Genomic DNA, 25,083 nt, shown 5'->3' on the forward strand with positions numbered 1-25,083 from the left:
TGTGTGTAAAACTTGGGGTAGCTGAAGTGTTTTCCTATCTGACAGGCACCAGTGGCTTATGGCAGGCTGCAACATCCAGGTAGGTAGAGAGATGGAAGGGACATAGGCAGCTTCAGGTTTCCTGAAACTGGCAACTTATTCTTTACTTAAAGTCCCAAACAAATAGGTAAATGTCATTTGTTCTTAGTATACCATTCCAATTGATCAAGATATCTCGTGCTCCAGGCTGGGGTGAGCTGTGGAAATGCATGCTAATGTGGTCTGGTGCCAAAAAAGATGATTCTTCTATTTATTACATTTTCTTTTTTGAAAATTATAGTTCCTGATACCCTCTGTCCATTCCACCAGCACCCAGCCCTCCCTCCCTGGTCTTGTAGTGGTGTATAAAAAACATTCTCTTGCAACTCTTCCTCATCCATCTTAATCAGCAAGATTAAAAGGGAAAATTACTGAGAAATTCTGGTTCAGTATTTGTGCAACTGCCTGAAATCCAAAGTCTCCTCTTTGTTTAGAGTCTGGTAGAAATTGCTTCTGCAAAGACTAATTCAGTAAAATAGAGGAGCATTTGTTATTCATGTCTTTCTCCATATGGCCTTTTACTTCATTCTACTCTTATTAAAACTATTAATTTTTAAATCCATATTTACATAGTGCCTGTCCTTTGGGCACATTGAGCCTAAATATGAGGCATATTTGCAGGTTTTCCATGGCTTAGTTTCTGGTCTCTTATCTCAACAGCATTGATGATTGCCTTTTACATGTGGGAAACCTATACCATGGTAGGGAAAGCTTAACAGTTTGAAGTCAGACAACTTGGATCAAAATCTGAGATCCAACCACTTACTCGAGTATGTGACCTTAAATAAGTTAATGAACCTCTCTGAACTTTAGGTTCCACATTTATAAAATGGAGGTGAGGATAGTACCATTCTTGTAGCTTAGTTGTGAGTATTCAATGAAAAAATTGTATACAGACTCAAGTAAGCCTACTGGCATAGATAAACAATAAAAATGATGACAGTTATTAGTATACCCTACTTACTTTCAAATAGGAATTTGAAGCAGCTTACAGCAAAACAATATAGTGGTACGAAATCTTAGCTTTGAGTAAGAATTTGTCTAAAGACAAATGTAAAACTAGGGAAAATATTTGCAACATATATGGGAAAAAGTAATATCCTTAATTTAGAAAGAGCTCATAGGCTGGTCCAGTGGTAGTGAGTTATCAGAACTTATTAACATTAGTGTCACTAAAGTTGGTATTCAACCCCCCACTGCTAAATTTGACTGGCTTAAAAATAATAATAATAAATTAAAAAAAAAAGATAGAGCTCATAGAAATCAAAATTGAGCAAAGGATAAGGCCAAAACAGTTCACAGAAAAAGCAAAACAAATAATCAATATACATAATGCGATGGTAAATTTTACTTTTTAACTTGATTGGGCTAAGGGATGCCCAGGTAACCGGTAAAACATTATTCCTCTGGGCTATGTTGGAACTACTCCACTGGCTTTCCTGGATCTTCAGCTTGCAGACAACAGGTCATGGGCCTTCTCAACCCCCATAATCATGTGAGCCAATCCCTCATAATAAATCTCTTTGTATATATTAAATATTTATATTTATTCTATTGGTTCTATTTTTCTGGAGAACTTGATTAATACACATAGGAAGAGTTGCCTAACCTTGTTCATAACAAAAACATGTTAATCGGAAGAAGATCCTATTTTTCATCTGAGTTGTCATAATTTCTTGCAATCTGCATGAAGATATAGGAAAACAGATATTCATACTGAGGGTGGAAGTGTAATTGCTACAACCATTTGAGAAGATAATTTGTCAGTATCTTTCAACATTTTATATGTAAATTTCTCTTGGTCCTCTAATTCAGCAGTCCCCAACCTTTCGGGCACCAGGGACCATTTTTATAGAAGACAGTTTTTCCACAGACTGGGGAGTGGGGGCATGTTTTCTTAATGATTCAAGTCCATTATATTTATTGTGCACTTTATTTCTATTACATTGTAATATATAATGAAATAATTATACAACTCACCGTAAGTTGGAATTCCACTATTAGGAATGTGCAAAAGTATGCCAGAATACATGAATCTGGATGTTCATTGCATTTTTTTTCTAATAGCAAAAACAAAACAAACAACTAAAAACTGGCAGCTACCTAAAATACCCATGAATGGAGCACTAGTTAAATTATGATAAATAAGTTCAGTGGAATTATAGATAGCTAGTAAAAAAAAAAAGTGTGGATGCTGATATGGAAAGATATATTAGGAAATACATATATGTGAGAAATATAAATTTTCCCCTGAAAATGTACACAAGGTATTTTGTAGTTTTCGTGGGAGAGAGGAATGGGATAGTAGAAGCAGTATGGGAAAAGAAAAATATTAGTATAGATGCTCAATTAATATTTATTGAGTACATTTTATACCTTTTTGTATAGTTTGATTTTTATCATGTGCATCATCCATTGCTTTTATTTTAAAATTCATTGGTGGAGGAGTGAAGGAAATCAGTAATAAAACAATAAAAGAAATTCCTTCTCATGATTGAGTATAGATTCATCTTTGAGCTTCCTAATAGCCAAGGCAAAGAGGAAACCTTGATAAGGAAGTACAAAAAAATTCATTAGGAAAGAGAAACATTTTCCTGATCTTGATCTCTAAAAGGAATGTAGCTTCTAAGGAGATTGGTCTAAACTCATATCTGATCTTGTTTCTCCCCAGCTTAAAATTCACTGGTAGAACTGTGTCACTTTTCTCCATGATCCAGCCTTTGCCCATCTGACCCCTCTCCCACATATATGTGGCACTCCATCCAAACTGGCCTTTGCAAATATTGTTCCTTCAGCCTGGAATGTTCTCTCCTCTTCTCTACCTAGTTGTTGGCTGTGCTTTTTGTTTTTTAAGGTTTTCAGTTGTTTGCTACCTCCAGTAGGAATCCTTCTGGTCAGTTGTCCCTCCTCTGTGCTCGCTAACTCCCTTTTGTCTACCTCAGTAATGGAACTTGCCACACAGCACTATAGTTATTGTTTTGTTTTCTCCACTAGATAAGGAGCCCCTTTAGGTTAGGAATACTGTGTTACTTGTTTGGGACCCTGAACCCCCTGCACTTTACAGTCACAGAGGTGAATGAGTGAGTAATCCGAAGTTTGAGTTCTACTTCTACCAGTTAATTGTGTGGACAAGTCACTTCTCCTTGGGCCTTTGTTTTTTCATCTATACAGTGAGAGATTTTTCCTCAGATAATCTGAGAATGCTGGCTCTGATTGTTTTTTTTCTTCTTCTGCAGTTGCCAGATTGTCATATATATACCTGGAGGTTGTTAACCAGCTGTCATGCTAAGTAATTTCAAAGTTTCAGAACTGATTATGTTAGAATTCCCTGCATTTATTATGGCCTATCTCATGTCTGTTCACCAGCTGAAGAGCTCAGAGCCATACCCAACTTGCTTGGCCAAAGATTGCAGAACTGATGATGTCCTGACTCTTCCTTGTCTCTAATTTTCTGTTCTTGGCATGTCCAGATGTCAGAAGATTTTCCCTGATGTGTTCCTCGAAAGACGTCCCTTTCTTATCCTACTTTCTCACCCTGAGCTGAGCTCTCTTAGTTCACTGTCCTTACCCTGGGTTCATGATGTTTTTAGCCTTCCCATGGGGGTAGGGCCTGTTCTTTCCACTCTCCACTTTCAACTTCACCCCACCCTACTTCATCCCACCTCACCCCACCCTGTAGGTGATTGCAGTAGATGGAGATTATACCACCTTAGTCCCTGCTTTACACAAGAGTTTAAAGAAAGATATTGGGATGAACCCAAAGTCCTGAGAAGGTGTATAATACCCCTGTCCACAGCATAGTTTAAGGAAAACTTTATATTTTTATATACTCAACAAATGGAATCTACCAATTAGAAATAATTTATTGAAACTGATAGCTCCCCAGGGAGAAGCCTTCAAAACTCTAAGGACTATTTTGTAATGGACAGTTTGAAAGAATATTAGCAATGCAAAGATAATATTGCTCTGAATTTGTGATAGGCAGTATTACAAAAGTGTGAACACTATTTAAAGGCATTTGAAAGATATGCAAATTCAAAGGTGGTCTGTTCCCCAGCCCACACCCCACCACTGAAAACTTAGGTTCTTCCCATTTATTCAGCAGGTATTTCCAAAATACCAACTATGTGCCAGCCATTGTTTTGAAACTGGGGATATAGCATTGAGCAAAGCAGACAAAAATCCTTGCCTTCATGGAACTTATATTCTAATTGAAGGGAGATGGTGAACAAAATAAATAATATAGTATTTTAGAAGGTAATACATGATAAAAAATAAAGCAGATAGGACTTGAAAATAGCTACATAGAGTATTACCTTTTTCAGCAGGATAGTCAGAGGAAGGCCTTGCTGAGAGGACAGTGGAGTAAAACTAGATTTGAAGAGTAAGCCATGCACATAATCTGGAGGAGCATTTCAGGCAGAGGAAATAGTAAATACAGAGGCCCCAAGGCAGGAACAGCCTGACGTTACAAGCAGCATTTAGTCTGAGTCAGGGAGTCATGGGAAGGTTTTAAACAGCTCTGAAGCTCTAGGTTTTAGCCTGAAGAATCGTTCTGGCTGCTCTGTGGAGATTAGGCCAAAGGTGGCAAGGGTGGGAGCAGGGGGACTCACCACTAGGCTATTGAATATTCCTAGCAAGAACTGACGGTGGTGCGGACCAGGTGCTAGCAGTGGTGGTGGTAGTAAGAAGCAGTGCGATACTGGAGATAATCTGAAAGTGGAGCTGATGAGGTTTCCTGTGGGATGTGAGAAAGAAGAGAATAAGGACGGGCATGGTGGCTCACACCTGTAATCCTAGCACTCTGAGAGGCCAAGGTGGGAGGATCAGTTGAGGCCAGGAGTTCAAGATCAGTCTGAGCAAGAGTGAGACCCAATCTCTACAAAAAAATAGAAAAATTAGCTGGGCATGGTGGTATGTGCCTGTAGTCCCAGCTACTCGGGAGGCTAAGACAGAAGGATCACTTGAGCCCAGGAGTTTGAGGTTGCTGTGAGCTAGATTGTGCCACTGCATTACAGCTGGAGCAACAGAGTGAGACTCTGTCTCAAAAAAAAAAAAAAAAAAAAAAAGAATCAAGGTCATCTTCACTGTATTGGGCTTGAGAATCTGGAGAGCCTGGTTGCAATTAACAAGACAGAAAAGACTGTGAGAAACAGGTTCTGGGAGGAAGATTGATTCTGGACATGTTACGTTTAAAGAATTTGTTAGACAACCAAGTGGAGAGGGCAGGTAGACAAGTGAATGTCTGAGTCAGCGTTCAGAGGACAGGACTGACCTAGAGATTCACGTTTATGAGTTGTCAGTGTGTAAATGGTTTTCAAAGCCATGGGACAAGATGAGATCACCAGGGAAGTGAATATAGATAGAAAATAGAAGCCTAAGGACTGAACCACTCTGGTGTTAAGAGATTGGGGAAATGAGGAGGTGAGGAATGCTCATGGTAGAAGTGAAGAAAAAACACTAGTATAGAATTCCATCTATGCTATGATCAGAGAAGTAAGAGACTTACATGTGGCCTCAATAGTCGAGTGGCCTTTTGAGAACTCAAGGTAACTTTAGCATATGAAAATACTCTTCAGTTTTCAAACAGAATGTTGTTCACTCTATGAGCATTTTATTTCAACATAAACTTTGCTTTGCCCTTTCTCCATGAGTAGGCTTCTGTCACCTCCCTTTCAAGGTCATTATTCTTGATTTTTAAAAGTTCTTTTTAAAGAAAAGAATCTTTTTATAACTGAAGCCTATAATATACCCTTCAATTACCCTCTTCTTCCAAGAATAGGAGAATAGTATTTCATAAGAGAAGCCACCGGGTTATGTGAACTCAGAAAGCATTGTTCACTGTTTTGAAGTGTTCATGGTCCAAGCCACCTTTAAACTTGAAGTGGAGGTTTGGGCTACACCAGAATGTAAGTGGTCATGCTGGGACTCTGTCATATTTCTTATTTAATTCCAGGGGCATTCACTTGGCAAAGTTATAAGGTTATTTGAGAATTCTGTAGAACATGTTTTACTCGTTACATGCCCATGTCATGGCTGGTATTCACATTCTATTCACAGGTTATTTCTGTAAATGGGGGATTTGTTTGAGGTTCTGTTGTGGACAATAAAAATCAATTAATTCTCAGGCAGAATGGAAATTCTGACTTAGCTTTGATTCACTTGCTCAAGTTGTCCTTGAGGATATCATCCCTTTTGAATATGTTTTCGTACAGTGTGTGGAGATCAGTTCAGTTTTCTAGTGACACAATTTAGGTGCTTGTATTAATCAATAGCAGCAGTCAGAGAGGCCTGCGTATTTCCCCCTCAAAAGAACCAGACGAGGTTTGAAGAGAGGTAATAATTACTGCTCTGATCTCAGCATGTTCTCTTTTCTCCTTTCCAACCCAGAGCATGTCTGTTCGATCCTGGCTTCCCTCCTGCGGAACCTGAGAGGGCAGCAGCGAACCCGGCTTCTGAATAAATTCACTGAGAATGACAGTGAGAAGGTGGGTGATTGTTGGACTGTAAGGATGGGACCAGGACTGGCGGGCTAGAAAAGCTCTTTACCTGATGTGATCTGAGGGACACTGGGTTGAATGTTCCTGCCCTAAAATCTCTTTTCCAGCAGCTGGGCCCCATTTCCATGGATCTCAAAGGTTTTTCTGGTTATTCTGCTTTTCATCTTTAAATGCATTCCTCTGGGAATGGTAGCACCTCAAGGTGATATTAACTAGCACTTTAAGGAGATTTTTAGACCCAGTGAATGTGGATTATAATAAGATTTTTGATTCGGGGATGGTTCATGGCGTAGCAAAGTGATTAAGAGCATTGGCTTGGGATTCAGACATCTAGATTTGAATTTGTTTTTGCTACTTTCCAGGCCACTCTGAGCCTCACTTTCTCTGCTTTAAAATGGAGACATTAGGCCGGGCGCGGTGGCTCATGCCTGTAATCCTAGCTCTCTGGGAGGCCGAGGCGGGTGGATTGCTCAAGGTCAGGAGTTCAAAACCAGCCTGAGCAAGAGCGAGACCCCGTCTCTACTATAAATAGAAAGAAATTAATTGGCCAACTGATATATATACAAAAAATTAGCTGGGCATGGTGGCGCATGCCTGTAGTCCCAGCTACTCGGGAGGCTGAGGCAGAAGGATCGCTCGAGCCCAGGAGTTTGAGGTTGCTGTGAGCTAGGCTGACGCCACGGCACTCACTCTAGCCTGGACAACAAAGCGAGACTCTGTCTCAAAAAAATAAATAAATAAATAAAATGGAGACATTAATACCCATCTTGAAAGTCAGTGGGAGGTAAATTAGATGAATGGTGATGAAAAAATGAAGATGATAAGGAAATGGTAGAGCCTGACCTTAGAAGGGCTGTGGAAGTTGGAATGAGCATGTCAATGAGATTAGATGGATGTTTTCTATCATTATCTATTTTGCCAAACCCTAAGATTTTTAACAGTAACCAAGAGCTACCATTTACTAAGTGACTGCTTTGAAATGAGTAATAGAGCAGGTACCTTTCATTATTGCATATATTCTCACAAAACTGTGTGGTTTGTCCTTGTATGGATATTATTCATATTTACATATAAGGCCGTTGAAGCTTAGACACATTATGTGACTTGCACAAGAACACATCACTAGTAAGTAATAGAGCTAGGATTTGAACCCAGGCAGCTGAGTCCAGAAAGCCTATGTATTTTATCATACCCGATATAAGTAGGCAATTCCAGATGAGAAAAATTAAGGGTCAAAACCCCCTTTTTAACCTACAGTAACTTCTTTCCTGCTTGTGTCCAAGGTAAAGCTAAAGCTATTCCTTACTTTGGAGAGAGGTTTAAGACCGTGTCTCTGAGCCTACCTCTGATTTTCTCTACCCTCACTAGCAGTGTAGCATGATGAAGAGGAGGCCATTGGGTTAGGACACAGAATATCTTAGGTGTCATGTCACCCTGGTGACATCATTTAACATCTATGTTTCAGTTTCCTCATCTTTAAAATGTGGATTGCTGTCTATCTTCCCTGCCTACCTTATCAGGTTTTTTAAGATTTAAGGAAAGAATGGACATGAAAATACTGTGTAAACTAAAATGTAAAAGGTCTTAGGGTCATCATTGTTGGCTAAAGAGGGTTTGGGCACAGTCTTCCCAGACCATCTGTTGCCATGTTGAAGCAACATCTATTTACAAATATCAGCTCCTGAATAAATAAATACCAGAGTTGCCAAGAGCCATAGTGGTGCCAGCCTGATAAAAAGATAAGCTAGGAATTTTGGCTAGCTTCACAGTATTCCTGCAGTCTTTTGGAAGTCTTAGGGAAAAATGAAACTTTTTCAAACCTACTTGAATATTCCTCAGCCCATGTTTGAAGCATGACATTGCTAAACTTAAAAACTTATTTTTAAGTTATTGCCGAGCAAAAGTCAGGGCCTTTTTTCAAGTTGCTGAAGGAGTTTTTCTTGCACTCTCCTCTGACTCGACAGCAACTAAAAAGATTTTACTCAGGCATTTTTAAAAAAAGATCAGCTCTGGGGCAGAATCCGAACATGAAAGGTTTCAGTTTGAAAAAAGAAATTTCTATAAAGTTCTAAGTGAATATCAAGTATGTAACTTCAAGCTCCTTCTTTTTGCAGGAAGGGACTTGAATTTTCATTTATTTATTTGTTTTTAACAACTTGAATTCCTGGGAGTCAGAGAAGGGCTGAGAATGCATAGTCTCCTTTTGGGAATGGGCCTGTTGGTTCACACTGTGCATCCATCCTAAGTGTTTGCTTTGTTCCACCCTAGCTCTTTGATCCGTTCCTGATGTGTCCCTAAGCAAAGCTCATATCGGATGTAAGAAGTGGTAGAGTGGATCTCTCTTTGTAAGGAGTGACAGTGAGATGAATAGGTGCTCCACTGTTCTCCTGCCTTGGTATTCTCTTTCCTTCTCACTCAGGCCTGTGAAATCTCTCTCTTTCAGGTTGACAGACTAATGGAGTTGCATTTTAAGTATCTGAGTGCAATGCAGGTGGCGGACAAGAAGATTGAAGGGGAAAAACACGTACGTATCCCGCCTCTCTTTTGCCAGCTATTGACTTGCACTCAATTTGGGTCCCTTGTGTACGTCATATCTCCCCACAGGATAGGTAAGGGCAAAGGTGCTGTCTAACGTGTTGTAAGAGCAGAGTGGATGACCGTCTGCCAAGTGGTTATAACTACTCTTCTGACAGGAGTGACAGTCTCTTAGGAGGAAGGATATGTAGCATTGATCCAGGTCTGACCTGGGAGTCTGGGTGGATAGCACAAGTACCCTTGACAAGGACTTCTCTTAGAAAATCTGGCCAAAGTACAGTGCTGTTGGCTTGGTACTATGTTGGCAGAGCATGTCTTGGTAATGCTTGTGGCTTCTATAATCCTGTGGGAGGCATTTTAAGGAAGGGTGATCACTACTGAGTGGCCATTGAATCCAGTTCCCCCATTTACAGGGGGACAACTGGAGACCTAGGGAAGGGAAGCTCAGATGCACTGCAGCCAAGGCGAATACAGTGGCTGGCCCTCATTTTCTTATGCTGATGGTAGCTGAGGGAGTGAAACCTGCCAGATTTTTTTTTTCCCCTTGAGGGGCTGTGTTTACTATGGTGTCATCCTACCTTCTGTATTTTTCACATTCTTCCATTTTGGTCTCTGGCATCTGTAGCTTTCTCATCTGTACTCCTTAATCAGGGTAAGTTTTCACATCTGCTATTTAATGTCTGGTTCGTATTCTGTCCCCTACAATACACTTCTCAGTCTTTGGTCACATTACAAAATGATCCCTCTCTTGCCTTTTTACAAGGCTGTAGACCTCATTTACCTTGTGATCTTGATTTGCTGTATCACTCTATTCTCTTTTCAGTCTTCTTGCCTTAAAGATACACTCGAGGTTTTTGAACCTCACTAAGAGAGCCAGTTTCAGCACCGCCCCCCAACCCCCACCCCACCACATTGGGACCGTCCAGCTAGGGCAGAGCTGTGTGCATTGGGAAATACACTAGCGTTAGTACTTTCCCTTAGGCTAGCCCCAGGCCAGGGTGAAAGACAAAAGCTAGGGGGAAGACAGTGACTCTGTTGTCTGTGTCCTGTTTCTCTTTGCCACTTTTTATCCACCTTTCCCCTTTCACCAAATATACCTTCATTTATAAACACCAGCAGATGGGTAACTGTGCTTTTCATTCTTGCGATTGCGATTTCCCCATGATCCCTAAACCTAGTAAGTTCCCAGAACTTTGTTGATTGATTGAATTGATTAACTGGGACTTTCTTCTTTTATACAGTGATACTACTGCAAGATAAAAGGCAGAGACTCTAAATTCTGAGGCTGGAGTTTAGATACTAGCATGTTCCACACACAATTCTTTGATACCACATACCCCAACCCCTTTGTTTTGTTCTTTGATTAAACTTTCTTTTTCTATCTTTTATTCCCCATACAGTAATTTGTACTTGATGTACACTTAGCAATTGTTAAAGTACTAGAGTAATATATTTTTTCTCTTTGTTGAGCAATAATTAGAAACAAATTGAAATTCCCCTGGACAGACTTTCATAAGGAAAGATGTGAGACAGTTAGAACTCCAGCCCTGATATAATCCCCAGTGCTATCTGCTGGAGGAGATTCTTGGGAGTTGGTGGGTGGAAGGAGCACCTGAGAGTCAGGGAACCTGGGATTTTAGTGCAGGCACCATCTTTAAACCTCTGCCAGCCATGGCTTGTTATTGTACCTCACTTAGCCTCAGTTTCTTAGCTATAAGGTAATATTAGCCAAGGGGATCTAACCCCTCAAGCTTAATGTTTTCCCTAAGGTTCAGTTAAACATTCTTTGGTAACTCTGCCATTTTTGGACAGTGGAATGAATTAAAAGCACAATGATGGGTTGCTCAGTGACTGAGTTGCCTTCTAGATAGAAGAGCAGCAGCCTAGTAGAAAAAGTAAGGTATGCACAAGGTGGGGAGTCAAATAGCCCTGGATTTAAATTCCAGCTCTGCCACTTCCTACCTCCGAGATCTTGGACAATTGAGTTGACCTCTCTAAGCTTTGTTTTCTCATCTGTGAAATGAGAATAATAACATATCCCTTTCAGAGTTATTATGAAGACTAAGCATAAAGTATATAAAGTACCTTTCTCAATAAGTGGAAGCTGCTGCTGCTAGATTTTCCTAGCATCCTTTGGAATTATTGTATAACTTTTAAGTAAGCCAGGCAGTCCTTTTTCTGAGAGCATCTTCCTTGCCAGCTGTCCCAGAAGGACTCTACCTGGCAGAACAGAGTGTTGGCACCATCAGATGCTTTGTTTGTAGTGAAGCTTAGGCTTTTTTTTGAGAGAGATCGGGTAAGTGGTTGGGCATCAGGGAGCAGCTCGCATGTAGCTGCTGGGAAACTTGGCCTGCCTCCCCCAAGATTATCTATTATCAGCATCGAAGAGGGTGTGAAATTGATTAGCACTGACATAGAGTAATCACCGCAGCCACTCTCCCGGCATTCGCAGAGCTGCTGTGTGCCATGGGCACCAGGGCCCTGCCATTCCCTGACAAACATCTGTCTCCTTGATGCCAAGGCCATTTTGCTGGGCACTAGCAAACGTTTCAAGGCCATTAGTGCTCAGCAGCTTCAGTGTTACTCAGAGAGCCAGGGCGGGTAGGGGTGAGGGATGCCTTTGTGAGCAGTGTTTGCTGCCAGCACTCAGGCGCCATCCTAGCAAGTGAAGTCACCTCACAGGTGTAAAGCGACTTAGAACAACACGACCTCCTTTTCACCTCTCCCTCATGCAGTCTTCTCTCTTAAGTCACAGTTTGTCTCCTAACCCCTATTAAATTTGAATGTCTTACACCAATTGAGAACTCAGCAAATATTTGTTGGCTCGAATTGAATGCGTATTTCTCAGGCATCTTGGTGACATTGACTATCAGATCAGTAATGAATAAATCTCTCACATACTTTGCCAAGCCTGCAACAAAAAACCTGAGATAACAGACTCAAGTATTGACGTTTTTAGTGTCTCAGAGCCGCCACCTTCCCTGTAAACTTGGACTTCCCTGGGTGCAGTACAAGTGTCCATGATTTGCAGTGACCAAGATCCACTGGCGAGAATCCAGCCATTTGGCAAGTGTTGACCAGGTGTCTGCTCTGTGCAAGGCACTGGGCCAGGCACTGGCGGGGTTGAGAGGCAGAAATGCCAATAAAAGAATGGGGCCCAGGAGTGGTACTGCTGATGAGGGCTAGAGATACATGGAGCAGAGAGAGGTTGACTACAGCTAAAGTCACCCTAAACAATTTTATGGATGCGTCAACATTCATGCTGGACCTTAAAAGATAGAGACAGCCAGGCATGGTGGTGCACGCCTGTAGTCCCAGCTGATCAGGAGGCTGAGGTAGGAGGATCGTTTGAGCCCAGGAGTTTGAGGCCAGCCTGGACAACACAGTGAGACCTTGTCTCTAAAAGAAAGAAGAGAGAAATGTATAGGGCATTTACAGTCTGGAGCAAAACAGCAAGGGAGGGGCAGTGGGAAGCCAAGTTAAGGTTGGGGGAAAAGGAGAGTTACATTCCAGGAGTGAAGGATGTAAGGGGGAGAATGTGAGCTTTTAGAGCCAAGCTTTTTCCTGGTTCTCTGTGAACAAATAGCTAACTATCCTAGCCTTTTTTTTTCTTAGTGGTATTTTGTTTTCCTTAAGGTTTATGTCCCTATCTGTGTACTTTGAGAAATTTCATAGTGCATAGGGGTATGGCGATGACGGATATACCATATGTGAAAGCTGCTTGCACAGGTCCTGGCGCACAGGAGGCGGTCAGGGAACCTTTAGTTTCCCTTTCTCTGGAAGGACACACATACGCAAGCACACATTGCCCTCATTCCCTAGCACTGCAAGGTTTTGCACGGTCTGACTCTTCCCTACTTCTCCAACCCCCTCTCGGGCCACTGGGCTCTGCCTTCCTGCCTCACAGCCTTTGCATCTGCTTCTCCTGCTGCCCTGGATCTTCTCATGCCGGTGCTCCTTCCGCATCAGGTCTCAGCTTAAATGTCACCTCCTCAGAGAGGTTTCAGTGATCACCATGTGTAAAGGAAACCAACCCCCTCCACTGCTTCATAACCTGTAATTATTTCATTTATTTGTTTACTCTCCATCTCTGGGACTGTAATCTCTCTTGTTCATCATATTCCCAGGACTTACATCATGCCTGACATTCAGTAAGTGAAAGACCACTGCTCATTAGTGTGAAATTAATATCCGTCCGTGGGTATTAAGGATGATAGAGAGTTACCCTGGGCTTTTCACATTATTCCTTAATGCTAATTTTTAACCCTAATTCTTGTTTTCTCTGTGATTAACCCCATCATTAAAAATATTTAAGTACAACTGTGTGGATTCTGCGGCATAACTGCAGCAATATTCAATAAGGAAAAATACTTTCATTTGGAAGAATCTATAGTACTGGTAGATAATTTTATACACATTCAGTGGAAATCACGGTATTGCAATAATCCGTAACTAGCAAAGACTTCCATGTCTTTGGCAGTGGCATTATGCTTTTATGTCATATTCAGAATCCATGAGATTCCAGGGCCACTGTGTATCTGGACATGCCCTAGGGGGTTCTGGTTAACAAGATTTGACCTGAACTTTTAAAGGGCATGTTGTTCTGAAGACTCATCTAGTGAACAGCAGTTCTTGTGATCTGTAAATATCTAGGGTTCTTGTCTCAGCAGATTTCACTTGACTCCCCAGACAACATGAAGCCCAGAAAATACTAAGGTGCCTGCTGTTGGGAAGATGCCCCAGTTTCTCCTTGGTTACTTCTAGTTTCTGTTGCTTAAATGTACAGAGCATGCCTGGCTTTTGGCCGTCAGAAGTAAGACATAATTATATAGGTACTGGCAGGGATTTCTAAAAGAGGGAGGAGAGCCTTGGAGAGAAGTTGTCCCTTTTTTAGTTCCTGGGAAAATTATACTCAGCAGGTTTATTCAATAAAGTGTTCTCACCACATACTTTGCACCGTAATGACTTACAAATTGCATGCTAATTTTGCCACAGTTAAATCATTCTAGGCTTTATCCTGGAAAAGAAAAAGATGGACTCCGTGTAATGAAACAGTATCCACAGGACTTGACGTCTTAAACAGACTTTGTATCCTTAGCATTCGAAACTCATTTACAAATTTCTGTGAAAGGAAGTGAAGTGCAGGAGTGAACATGTGGGGTACTTGAGCCTAAAACACAGGTGAGGATGTAGATGGTGGAAATGTGAGGCTGCCATTGATTCTTCTGCTAATTATACTAGAAGATTCTGGGGCAAGCTTTAAAAAAGAGAATCCTGCTGAGAGTTCCTCTCAGCTCTTCTTTAAACCAGTGATTCCCAAGCTCCCTCAGTCCACAAACTGCCAGAACACAGGTTATAACCCACAGAAACTAGTGATGTTGGGGGAGGGGGCATCATGGTGCTTTTTTCTCTCTCAAACACCTACAGTTTCAGCCATTTGCTCATTTACCCTCTACTGCCTCCCACCCACCCCCTTGCCAATCACAATCATCCTTTCTATTATTGGAAGAAAAGTACAAAGGACCTGAGCTCTGGTCCCACACCTCTGCCATTTACCCTGCATTATGTCCTTGAGCACTGTTTTGCTTTTCTGATTCTTTCTGTCCTCATTCAGTGGGCTAATAGGCTCTCCCGCTCCTGACCTTACAGGCTTGTTGCAAGGGTTGATAAGATCAGGGCTATGTGCCAGGGCCTCCCAAATTTCTGCAGACTCATATAGCCAGCTGCCACCTGGACTTCACCCACAGGCTCTTCTGACTCAGCAAGTCCAAAACCAGATTATGGTCTTAACCATGTGTAATCTCTTCCCCTTCCTGCCCAAACCAGGGCCATTCACCAGTTTGACCAGGTCAAAACCCTGGGCATCCTCTGTTTGTTCCTCTCACCACATATCCTTCTGGTAAACTTGATCTCTGACATCTGTGCAACCTCTCTACTTTTGTCTCTCCTCGCTACCAATACCTAAGTTCAGCTACCATCATGTGTTTTTTTTTTTGGGGGGGGGGGGTTGGGGTTTTTTTTGGTTTTTTTGCATTAGTGCAACACCCTCCTAACTAACTAGTCTCTCTGTGTCTAGGTTTGTGCCCTCCAATCCATTTTCTACATGGTAACCAGAGATTTTTCTAAAATGAAAATTAGTTCTGCCACTTTTGTGCCCAAACACAGTAGACACTGGTTCTTACTTACCCTCAGGATATGGTCTGATCTCCTTCTCCACCCCACAGTGCCTTGCCCCGGTCTGGTGCCCACCTGCCTCTCTGGCTGCCTCCTTCGCCCTTGTGATGTGCAAAAGCCGTACTTCTCCACTTGTGCTTCCCTGAACTTGTGCTTTCTCAAATCTTCTAGACATTTGCCCATTCCTATTTGCTTTGCCTCAACTACCTCTCCGTGCCATCTTTTCCACATCCCCTTCCTGAAGCTGGCTAATTCCTCTGTGTCCTTTAGGGTTTTGGCAAACAGATTAGTCAATAAATATGTTTTGAGTGTCTTCCATGTACCGAGCATGCTGCTTAGTCTTTCACTATTTGTGTCTGCTGAAGGTCTTCCCTGAGACCACCGGTAGCCCGTCTCTGCACCCTGTGCACATCCCATGCCCTGCAACCTTAGCGTGAAGATTGGGGACTCTGGAGCAAACTGCATAGATGCAGATCTTGGCTGTGACTCCTACCAGCTGGGTGGGTGATCATAAGCAAGTTACTTAAACTCTCTGCTTCAGTGTCCTCATCAGTAAAAGGATGAGAATAATAGCTCCTATCTTATAGGACTGTGGGGAGGATTAAATAAGTTAATACATATAAATCACTTAGAATAGTTCCTGGCATAAGGAAGTATGCCGTGAATGGTAGCAGTTATTTATTACAAGTATTTTTGGCCTGCTCACTTGTCTGTCTCTCCCTCTAACTGTAAGTCTTCACAAGTAAGGACTAATCTTATTTACTTTCTGTGTTTGTCCAACAGGATTGTCGTTTTCTGGGCTTGTGTTATTGTATCTGCTATCACGGAAGCTCTGGTTCTCAAGGCTGGCATATATGTTGTCAAAATTCAAATGAGCAGTCTGGGCTTTGGTGGGAGGAGGGGACTGTTAAGTAAATTTAAACATTGAAAACACACCTGTGATGGAGGCATCATAGTAACACATGGAAGGAACATGAGCATAGGGTCATGCAAGCCCAAGGTTAAATGCCAGCTCTGCCACATAGGAACTCTGTTCTCTTGGAAAATGCTTTGCCCTGCATGTATGTCATTTTCATGGTAGTTTTCTTATAGGGTCATTTTGAAGATTAATGAGATATTTTGTAAAAACCTGGCATATGCTTATGTGCTAAAGTGGGCTTAACATGTAGTCAGTGTCTTCTTTATGGCTAAAGCTCTAGCCTGAGAGTCTTGCATTCTTATCAGAGCTGCCATCAATTAGCTATGCATTCTCAAAAAAAAAATTCCTTTTACTTATTCTCCAGTCTCAGTTTCCCTTGTTGAAAAAGATTTGCAGTCTCTAGAATCCTTCTCTAACAGTCTGCCCTAATTTAGAAGCTTTTGGAGGAAGGTTTTATTTTGCTGATGTTTGTGCCTCTGCCATCTCTAATTACGTCTCTCTCCTGCAGTTTAAGTTTCTCCCCTTGCTTTGGGGGAAAAAAAAGGCACTGGTGTTTTCTGAATGGTGGGGCAATTCCTGCCCATGACTACAGACAGTAACTGTGTCGTCTGTTGGGGCTTTGGGTTTACAGGCTCTGAGTCATGTCCCTCTTATTGAGGCAAGAGAGATTCGTATTGGCTTCATAGCAGCCTCTTTTATGACTGTCTCCTTCTATCAGTGAGGGGCAGCTCACTGCCTGTCGGGGGCAGATTAGAAATGGCATCCACATGCTTATTTGGAGGGCTTACGACTTGACTGCTGAAAGAGACAGAGGCATGTGGAAAGGCGGTGATTTGGTAGTGCTCCTGAGGACAGATTAACATTTAAAGTGAGGATGTGGCTGGGAGGGGGGAAAACACATACACACACAACCCTGCAGAAATGGCACCTTGACGCTACACATACCACCTCCTTGTGTATCTTTGGAGATGAATCTGTTTATCTTAGCAGCCCCCAAACAGGCTTATGCTGCTGTGAATTGCAATCTGTTCTACTTAATGCGCCATTCACTGAATTACCATCTAAGTTTTTATTCTAGCCCTCTCTTATGGAATGAACAAAACCTACCAGAGTATTTTTTTTTAACTCTCTCAGATTACATGTGGAATTTGCTGGTCTAACTATAGATTTTTTTCTCCCTTTAAGTTTCTTTAATTTTTAGGGAAAATACAGGCCAAGAAGCTAGGTGACCTTACATTTAATGCTACTGGTTTGCATTAGTCCCCAGATTTGGCATAAAGAAAAATATCCCATCTATTTGCTAATACTAGAAAAGGTCCATAAAACAAAGACTTTTTCCTTCTTTGAACTATGAAAGTAAACACAGGTTTAGAGCCAAACTTGTGTGGTGTCCTGTTTCCACCACTTAAGCCACCATTAGCTTTGTGACCTTATGACACATTCATCTCTTTAAGCCTCAGTTTCCCATTTGAAAAGTGGAAATAGTAATAGTTCTTACTTGGTGTTCTTGTGAGGAAAAATGAAAAATCCATGAAAGTGCTTAGCTGGATACCTGGCACTCAGTAAGGACTTGGGAAATTTTACTATTGTTATTAATCCATTTTTGCTGCCCATCTCTTGCCAGAATGAAAGGACTAATAGAAAAGGCCTTAGATTATGGAATTATGTTCCATTTCTATTTCTAACTGCAACTCAGTGATAGTCATTTTACATCTGTCTCAATTTTTCCATCTGTGAAATCTGAAAATGATATTTGCTGTGCATACCCAATATAGGGCGTGTATAGCAGGTGAGGTTAATACAGGTGTCCCGATTTGAAAAGTAAAAAATGCTGTGTGAATGCTGAGTTGTCATTGCTTCACAAAGAAGGCAGTCACCTTCACTCTCTTCAAAGGTGAGAGTTAAATGAATGAATTTGTAGAAGACTTCCTTTAAATCTTCACTCTCTTGTCCTATTTCAAATACAATCCAATGTACATATGCATTTTCACTCTGAAGTTTTGTAAAGTGAGAAATACCTACAGCACTTAAGGAGGTTACTGGATTCTTGGAAATTTCTCTTTAATCCCTATTAATCATATTCCCATTGGAATAGCACTTGATTTGCATGCTCGAATTGTTTTAACATGACCTGCCTAATGTAACAGCAGACTCAGGGGTTGTATCTTTGTCACGGGGAAGTTTAATTTATTGATGAAAGGATGAGCTACTTGTCGGTGTTGACCACTATGTCCTGTTGAGGTGGTGGTGTGTATCTCCAGCTTGAGGCATTTTTCATAGTGGCTCTTATTCCTGGGAGTGCCATCAGCCATCATCTTAAATCCATCTATCTATCTACCCATATGCAGGCAGAAATCCATTACATCTGCTTATTCAAAGTGCTTCGGTCCTAGATTTGCCATAGACTATCAAAGCCAAAACGAACCTTCAGGGAAACAAAGGTGTGGCACACTGCCACTCCCAATCCAGCAATCAGTGCAGGCATTGCTAATCCATTTCAGGCCTCTTTCCCACTGAGCTTCACAACCCTTTGCCATATAGTACTCTGCAGCCACTACAGTGGGTTAGAGTTTGCACTCAGGAGGAGCCCTATGTGCCTTCCTGATCTAACGCAGCCTTCTTATTTCCAAGCAAATGAGCTGAGGCCAAGAAAAGTTAAATGACTTGCTTAAGGACACTAGTAAGTTAGGATTAGAGCTGGAATCTGATCTCATTTACTTAGTACCCTGTCCCACCTTGTTCCTTGGCAAAGGAACTTGTTTTTAGAATTTATACATCATAGTTTGGAGAAGTTCCAATATCTAACTTAAATGCTTCTTGCACTGTCAGAGGGTCTCTTGAGAAGGAAGGAAGGCAACAAGGGGAGGTTGGGTGCCTTCTCTAGAATGGGATACTTGTGATCTATTTGTTTAGTCACGGGCCAGCTTGCTTCCTTTTCTTCTTTGTCTAGTCATTTTTAAAACATTTCATTGGTCAATTGGGTATAATTTGGCTTCTCCCTACCACTGGAGAAGCAAGTCCACTTGCATGTTCCTAGTGCATAACCATCAGAGTATTCTAGATCAGACTCCTTCAGTTTTTCTGGAGCTTTTTATGAGGGAAGAAATAAGGTAGAGAGCAGCAGTTCATTGTGGTGAATTTTTTTTAATTCTCAGAACTTTTATATTACTTCTCCAAAGACTGAATCCTAGCCAGATGATCATGGGTTGAGCTGTACTGAGAGCCATTTTAAAGTTTCAGACACCCTTAGAAGTTCTTTCAGATGTCTAGTTCTACTTCATCGCACACAGATATCCAAGGAACCATATCAAGTCTCATGATCAACTATCAACTATTTAGTGTATTGGAAACCCATAAAAGGAGTCAAAAATTTAGTAATCCATTTAAAATAAGTTGACCCTGTCCATACATAGTGAAACAGGGGTGGAAAATAAAGGTCACATGCCATCTTACTTTTTAAAACAGACCAAAACTTGAGATGATGTACCTAAAAGAACTCTACTCAAACTTTCTCACTTCGTTATTTTCCGTCAGAATGATACATAATCATCCTGCTTCTTTTATTTCCCTTTAAACTCCGAGCGAGTACACATTTGTGCTCGGCTCCCCTGAATCCATTCAGCAGTAAATATTCCATGCCACAGAGTTGTAACAGGCTAGATAAGGTGCTACCTTGACAGCAGTCAGCTTCACTGCATGCTGGTTTCTATGGCGCTTCTAAAACTGTCAGGGCAGAAACTTCGTCTTCAGAAGCCAATCTCTGTTTCATCTCTGTGCATGTTCAACGCAGCATTGGTGATGCCTTTCTTGGCGATGAGCTATAGTCGTATCTCAGATCTACATTTGAGAATTTCACTTTCAAATCATGTGGCCGTATGTCTAAAAGTAGAATGTCGGATTGAACATTGTCAGAGTCTTGAAGTTCTGAGGAAAGAGGAAAAAATAGAGTTTGACATTGCTCTCTTGGGTCTGTCCTTACTGGGTGACAATATAGAGAAACTGGAAGGTACAGTGTGTACTTGCTCGGTTAAAAGAAGTTCAGACTGTGGAGAAAAGAAAAAATTACCAGGGGCACTTCTGACCTAACTAGAGAAACTCAATTTCTCGAGGTTCCGTTCTTGATCCTTCCTATCACTCTTATTCAGCATCTTCCTTTGTTCTTCACACAGCTCTGAAATCTGTGCCTACGCAAACTTGGTGGCGTGAAAGGAGCGCTGACTTGGGTTTGAATCCCAGTTCCCTGTCCACTAGCCTTGGGGTTGTTGCTCTGCCTGAGCCAGTTTCCTCATCTCAAATGAGGTAGAATCCCTGCCTGTCAGTATTTATGAGAACTAAAGGAGTTGATATAGGGAAAGCACTCAGCACTGTGCCTGACACATAGCAGCCCTCCGTGACACTAGCAGCTGATCCTTGGCGAATAGGTGGTGATTATTCAGACTGCCCCTCACAATGCCTAGTGTGTAGTAATCAACCGAAAATAAGATGATCTACTGATAGCTGGGATATAATGAGCCAAAATAAATAAATAAAATGCTCTTACTCCTTTCTAATGTTTTTATTAGTGATGCTATTAATATCCTGTTACTGTCTCCCAAGCTAGCCAAGTTGACTTTTCTATACCTTTATCTACACTATTATTTCCTCTGCTTGGACTGTCCTTTCCAGCCTGTCAAACTCCAGAATCCAGCTCAAATGTTGCATTTCCTTTGAACTCTCCTGACTACTCCAGATGGACTTAGTCCATTTGTCTTCCGGGTTCCCACGGCACTCGTACAGTTTGAGAGGTCCCTTATGATAGTCATTATTACATTTTTTGAAAGTAATTTGCTCATATTCGTTATTCTCATTGTATTATAAACTCCTCAATTATGTGGACTGTTTTATTTATCTTTGCTGTCCCAGTGCATTGTGTAATGCCTGGCACAGTTATGTGTTCAGGACATCTTTTTTTTTTTTTTTTTTTTTTTTTTTTTGAGACAGTCTCGCTTTGTTGCCCAGGCTAGAGTGAGTGCCATGGCATCAGCCTAGCTCACAGCAACCTCAAACTCCTGGGCTCAAGCAATCCTCCTGCCTCAGCCTCCCGAGTAGCTGGGACTACAGGCATTCGCCACCATGCCCGGCTAATTTTTTCTATATATATTAGTTGGCCAATTAATTTTTCTATTTATAGTAGAGACGGGGTCTCGCTCTTGCTCAGGTTGGTTTCGAACTCCTGAACTCAAACGATCCGCCCGGCTCGGCCTCCCAGAGAGCTAGGATTACAGGCGTGAGCCACCGCGCCCGGCCTGTTCAGGACATCTTTATCAGGTGAATGAATGAATGCATCCATTCCAGGTTCCCATGTTTGCAACCTCCAAAGGTCTTGTCTCTTCCCCTTCCTTTCCCCTTCCCCTTCTCACGTAGGCTGGTGCTGTGACACCCCCCCCCCCCCAGCTATGCACTCTACCTATACTTTAAGCCACTGTGTCCCTCATGTGGCTGTTTGCATATTTTTGTTCATGGCATTTTCCTGCATGGCGCTTACTGACAATCTACAGGCCGTCATATCTAACTTCTCTGGCCAGGATCTAAGGCTCCCATCAGCTAGCCCTCCTGATATTTCCACTTCTACCCCAGCCACACAAGTCTTAGCACACACAGCTCATTAAATGTCTCTGGACCTCTGCCTATGTTTTTTTCAATCCTGTTTGGCAAATGCTTTCTGAGAGCCTACTAAGCAAAAAGTACCTTTCTGGGGTATAAAGGTGAGTGAGTAAAACACAACTCTTCCTTCCAAGGAACATACACAGGGAAGAGGCTCAAATCTTGAATAAGCAGTACACGGCAGGCCACAGGAGGGGCATAACAGAGGTTCAAATCCAGGTTGTGAGGGTTTTAAGGACTGAAAAATCATATCTGCTTGGGCATCTCAGGGAATGTTTATGAGGCATACATCACATTTTAGACTTTCAGTATATTATGATGGAGACTGGGGGATGGGCAGTACCAACATTAGCAGCAAAGTGAGGAGTCCAGAAAAGGGAGGCAGGCCTGTCTGTAGGGGGCGGGGTACTAGTGAGCAGAAAGAAGGACAGCAGGGGCCTTTCCCATAAGGCCTTAGACAACTCAAAGACCTTATCTTTGAGGCATTCATTCTGCTGTTTCTACCCATCATGAGCCTGGAAACTTACCCTAAATCACTTCGTCCAGGACATCCTTACCATTCAACCAAACCTGATCACCTCCCACTTGTAATTATTATATTTTTAACTGTGGGCTCACTGTATCCCTTTACTTTCTGGTCATTTCCTATGTCTCTGACCTCTCCAGACATTCAGCTCTTCAGGGACTAAGCCCAGGGCTTCTCTTTACCTCCATTTGCCTTCTTTTTCTGCTTCAACTCAATGCTTAGGATGGTGTTCCTGCCACTAGTCAGTTAGTAGGGCCAGAAGTCTGAACAGTGCACCACGTTACTCATTTCCTTATCAGCGTTGAATCAGACAAGACTCCTGTCCCTGGGGAATTCGTATTTTAGCAACTGGTAATTCTGAACAACTTAACCTCTGTGTGCTTTTGTTTCTAATTCATAAAATGGGATTAATAATCCCATCCCTGCTCTCTTTAAATTTGGTAGTAACTGCTGTACACTTAAGGAGTTCTGGAGCAGGAATTTATGATTATGAGTAAATGAGAAACTAAAGAAAACCTTCTATTTTTAAACTCTGTGGACATCAGTTCAGTGCTCCATGACTACCTTGTGAACATTAACACTATTACCAAATTACCAGGGAATTTGCTACTAAATGAAGCTAGGAATTAGTGGTGCTGATTTGCCAGGCAGTACAGGGCCTGGCAATCTGCAGCCGTCTTTGGCCTCATAGTCAGAAACCTTTAGGAGCGAGATGAAAAGTAGCCTTCTGTTTCTACAGCCTGGCCCCTTGGGCAAATAAAGAAGTGTATTATCTGCGTGTAAATAGTCTCTGAAGGATTCTTGGTGGAGATTGATGACCACAGTGGTGAGTCCTTCGAGCTGGGGAGAGTGGAAAGCAGGGTCCCAAGGGCCTCTGTCAGTGACAGGAGCCTGAGTTGTCAGAAGAGATCGTGGCCATAAAACTACCGACAGAATTAAGAAATGGATTGCTGCCATCAGGAGCGTGTGCTAAATAAACACCTGCCGTTGTAGGCCTGTCTGCTGGTCACACAGAACAAGTTCCCACACCCAGTTCTCACTCCTGAGAGTCCGTGGCCCAAACCAGAGATGTCTTTTTTCACTCATTCACCGCATGGATGTTTGCTGAGCTGGGAATAAGAAGACAGACAAAGTTAAGGTCCCACCTTCACATAGCCCCTAGTCCACTCTCAATGCAATAAAGGCTGTAGACAGAGGGAGGTGACGGTGACTGAAGTCAGTGTGACAATGGCATGGAGTCAGTGTGAAGATGATGTGCAAGAAGAGGTTGTGCTGTGGAGTGGCTTGTCTCCTTGCTCTCAGGAATTTTAGAAAGGAGCAGTTGTTAGCCTTAAATAATCAGGAAAGGCTCTGGGATAGAGGTAGTTTAAAAATAGTGTAGACTTGAGAGACACCCTAGAATCCCAGGAGGGGAGGCAGTGGGGCCCTGAGCTGGGGAGAAGAGGTCTCTTGGCAGAAGTGTTAACAATCCACTAGATGGGGTGGCGGAGGATGGTTGAGGGGTGATAAAAGATACTCTGCAATTGATTGCAGTGATGATTGCACGACTCTGAATAAACCAAAAGCCATTAAATTGAATACTTTAAATGTGTGAATTGTATGACATGTGAATTACATTTCAATAAACCTTTAAAAAAAACAACGGAAAAGAATCCACCAGAGAAGACTAGACATGGGGACAGCAAGTCTGACAGGTCCGGGTTACAGAGCAGACTCCCCTCACTCATCAGGGCCTACCTAGTAGGGTGTTGAACTCGTGAGATGCAGTGGAAAGGCTTTGCACCTGACAAAACATAAGACAGAGGGATGCGTGTCAAAAGTTGGGTGCCGGTGCCATGAGTGTTACCAGGGCACCAAGACAGAGTTGTGGAGAAAGGGGACCTTTCTTCCCTTATGTATAAGTTGATTTGGAAGAGAAAGAGAGTTCAATATGCAGATTTCTCCTCAATTTATGATAGGATTACATCCTGATAAACCTATTGTAAATTGAAAATACCATAAGTCAAAACTGCGTGGCTGACTGGAAGCTGTGGCTTGCTGGTGCCCCGCATCACGCAAGAAGTGTGGTTTCCACTGCATGCGTTTCGCTTTCACACCATCATAAAGTCGAAAAATCGTAAGTTGAGCTGTTGCAAGTCAGGACCATCTGTGTCTTGCAGAGAGGTTATTTATGAAGGCCTGTACCAGAGTAAAGAATGTGTGGAAGCAGATAAATAGCTTAGATTTGTGTCCCTTCGGCTTCTTTTTTTAGGTTGAATATGTGGATGAGATCATTTTGGCCCTGGTTCATTGGATAGAGAAAAATGAGCTTTAAGCTTGACTCTTAGGGCCTCTGTAGTCCATTAAGAATGAGGAAACGTAGGAAACTTGAGACACTAGAATAATGGAAGAAGTAGACAAATCAAGACGAGGTGGGGTTTTTTGTTGTTGTTCTTATAGTTGCTTTTCTTTTGGGTATTATGGCCAGACTAGAAGCCCATTCTTTTCTCCCACTCACTGTCCAGCTTTTATTCCCAAATAAAAGGACATGGTCCGGCGTGGAGAGATCATAGACAATGACATCGACGATGAGTTCTACCTGCGGCGCCTGGATGCAGGGCTCTTTGTTCTCCAGCACATCTGCTACATCATGGCTGAGATCTGTAATGCCAACGTCCCCCAGGTAGGAGGGTCTTCCCCTGGGTGCATCTGTCCATCCTTCCTCGCCA

The 25,083-nt window shown here is 42.1% G+C and overlaps 1 protein-coding gene across 3 annotated transcripts in view; it reads left to right on the top strand.

The window, feature by feature from the left end:
- The window catches only part of CTNNBL1 (catenin beta like 1), a 164,944-nt gene that overhangs the window by 127,663 nt on the left and 12,198 nt on the right, over positions 1 to 25,083 (top strand). For all 3 annotated transcript variants that reach the window (XM_076011114.1, XM_012754875.2, XM_012754874.2), the window contains 3 exons: positions 6,469 to 6,566; positions 9,022 to 9,102; positions 24,900 to 25,037. In XM_076011114.1, the coding sequence (XP_075867229.1) occupies positions 6,469 to 6,566; positions 9,022 to 9,102; positions 24,900 to 25,037 (317 nt within the window). The remainder of the gene's footprint in view (positions 1 to 6,468; positions 6,567 to 9,021; positions 9,103 to 24,899; positions 25,038 to 25,083) is intronic.

The sequence above is a fragment of the Microcebus murinus genome, chromosome 16 (assembly GCF_040939455.1).
Source record: "Microcebus murinus isolate Inina chromosome 16, M.murinus_Inina_mat1.0, whole genome shotgun sequence".
Taxonomy (NCBI): domain Eukaryota; kingdom Metazoa; phylum Chordata; class Mammalia; order Primates; family Cheirogaleidae; genus Microcebus; species Microcebus murinus.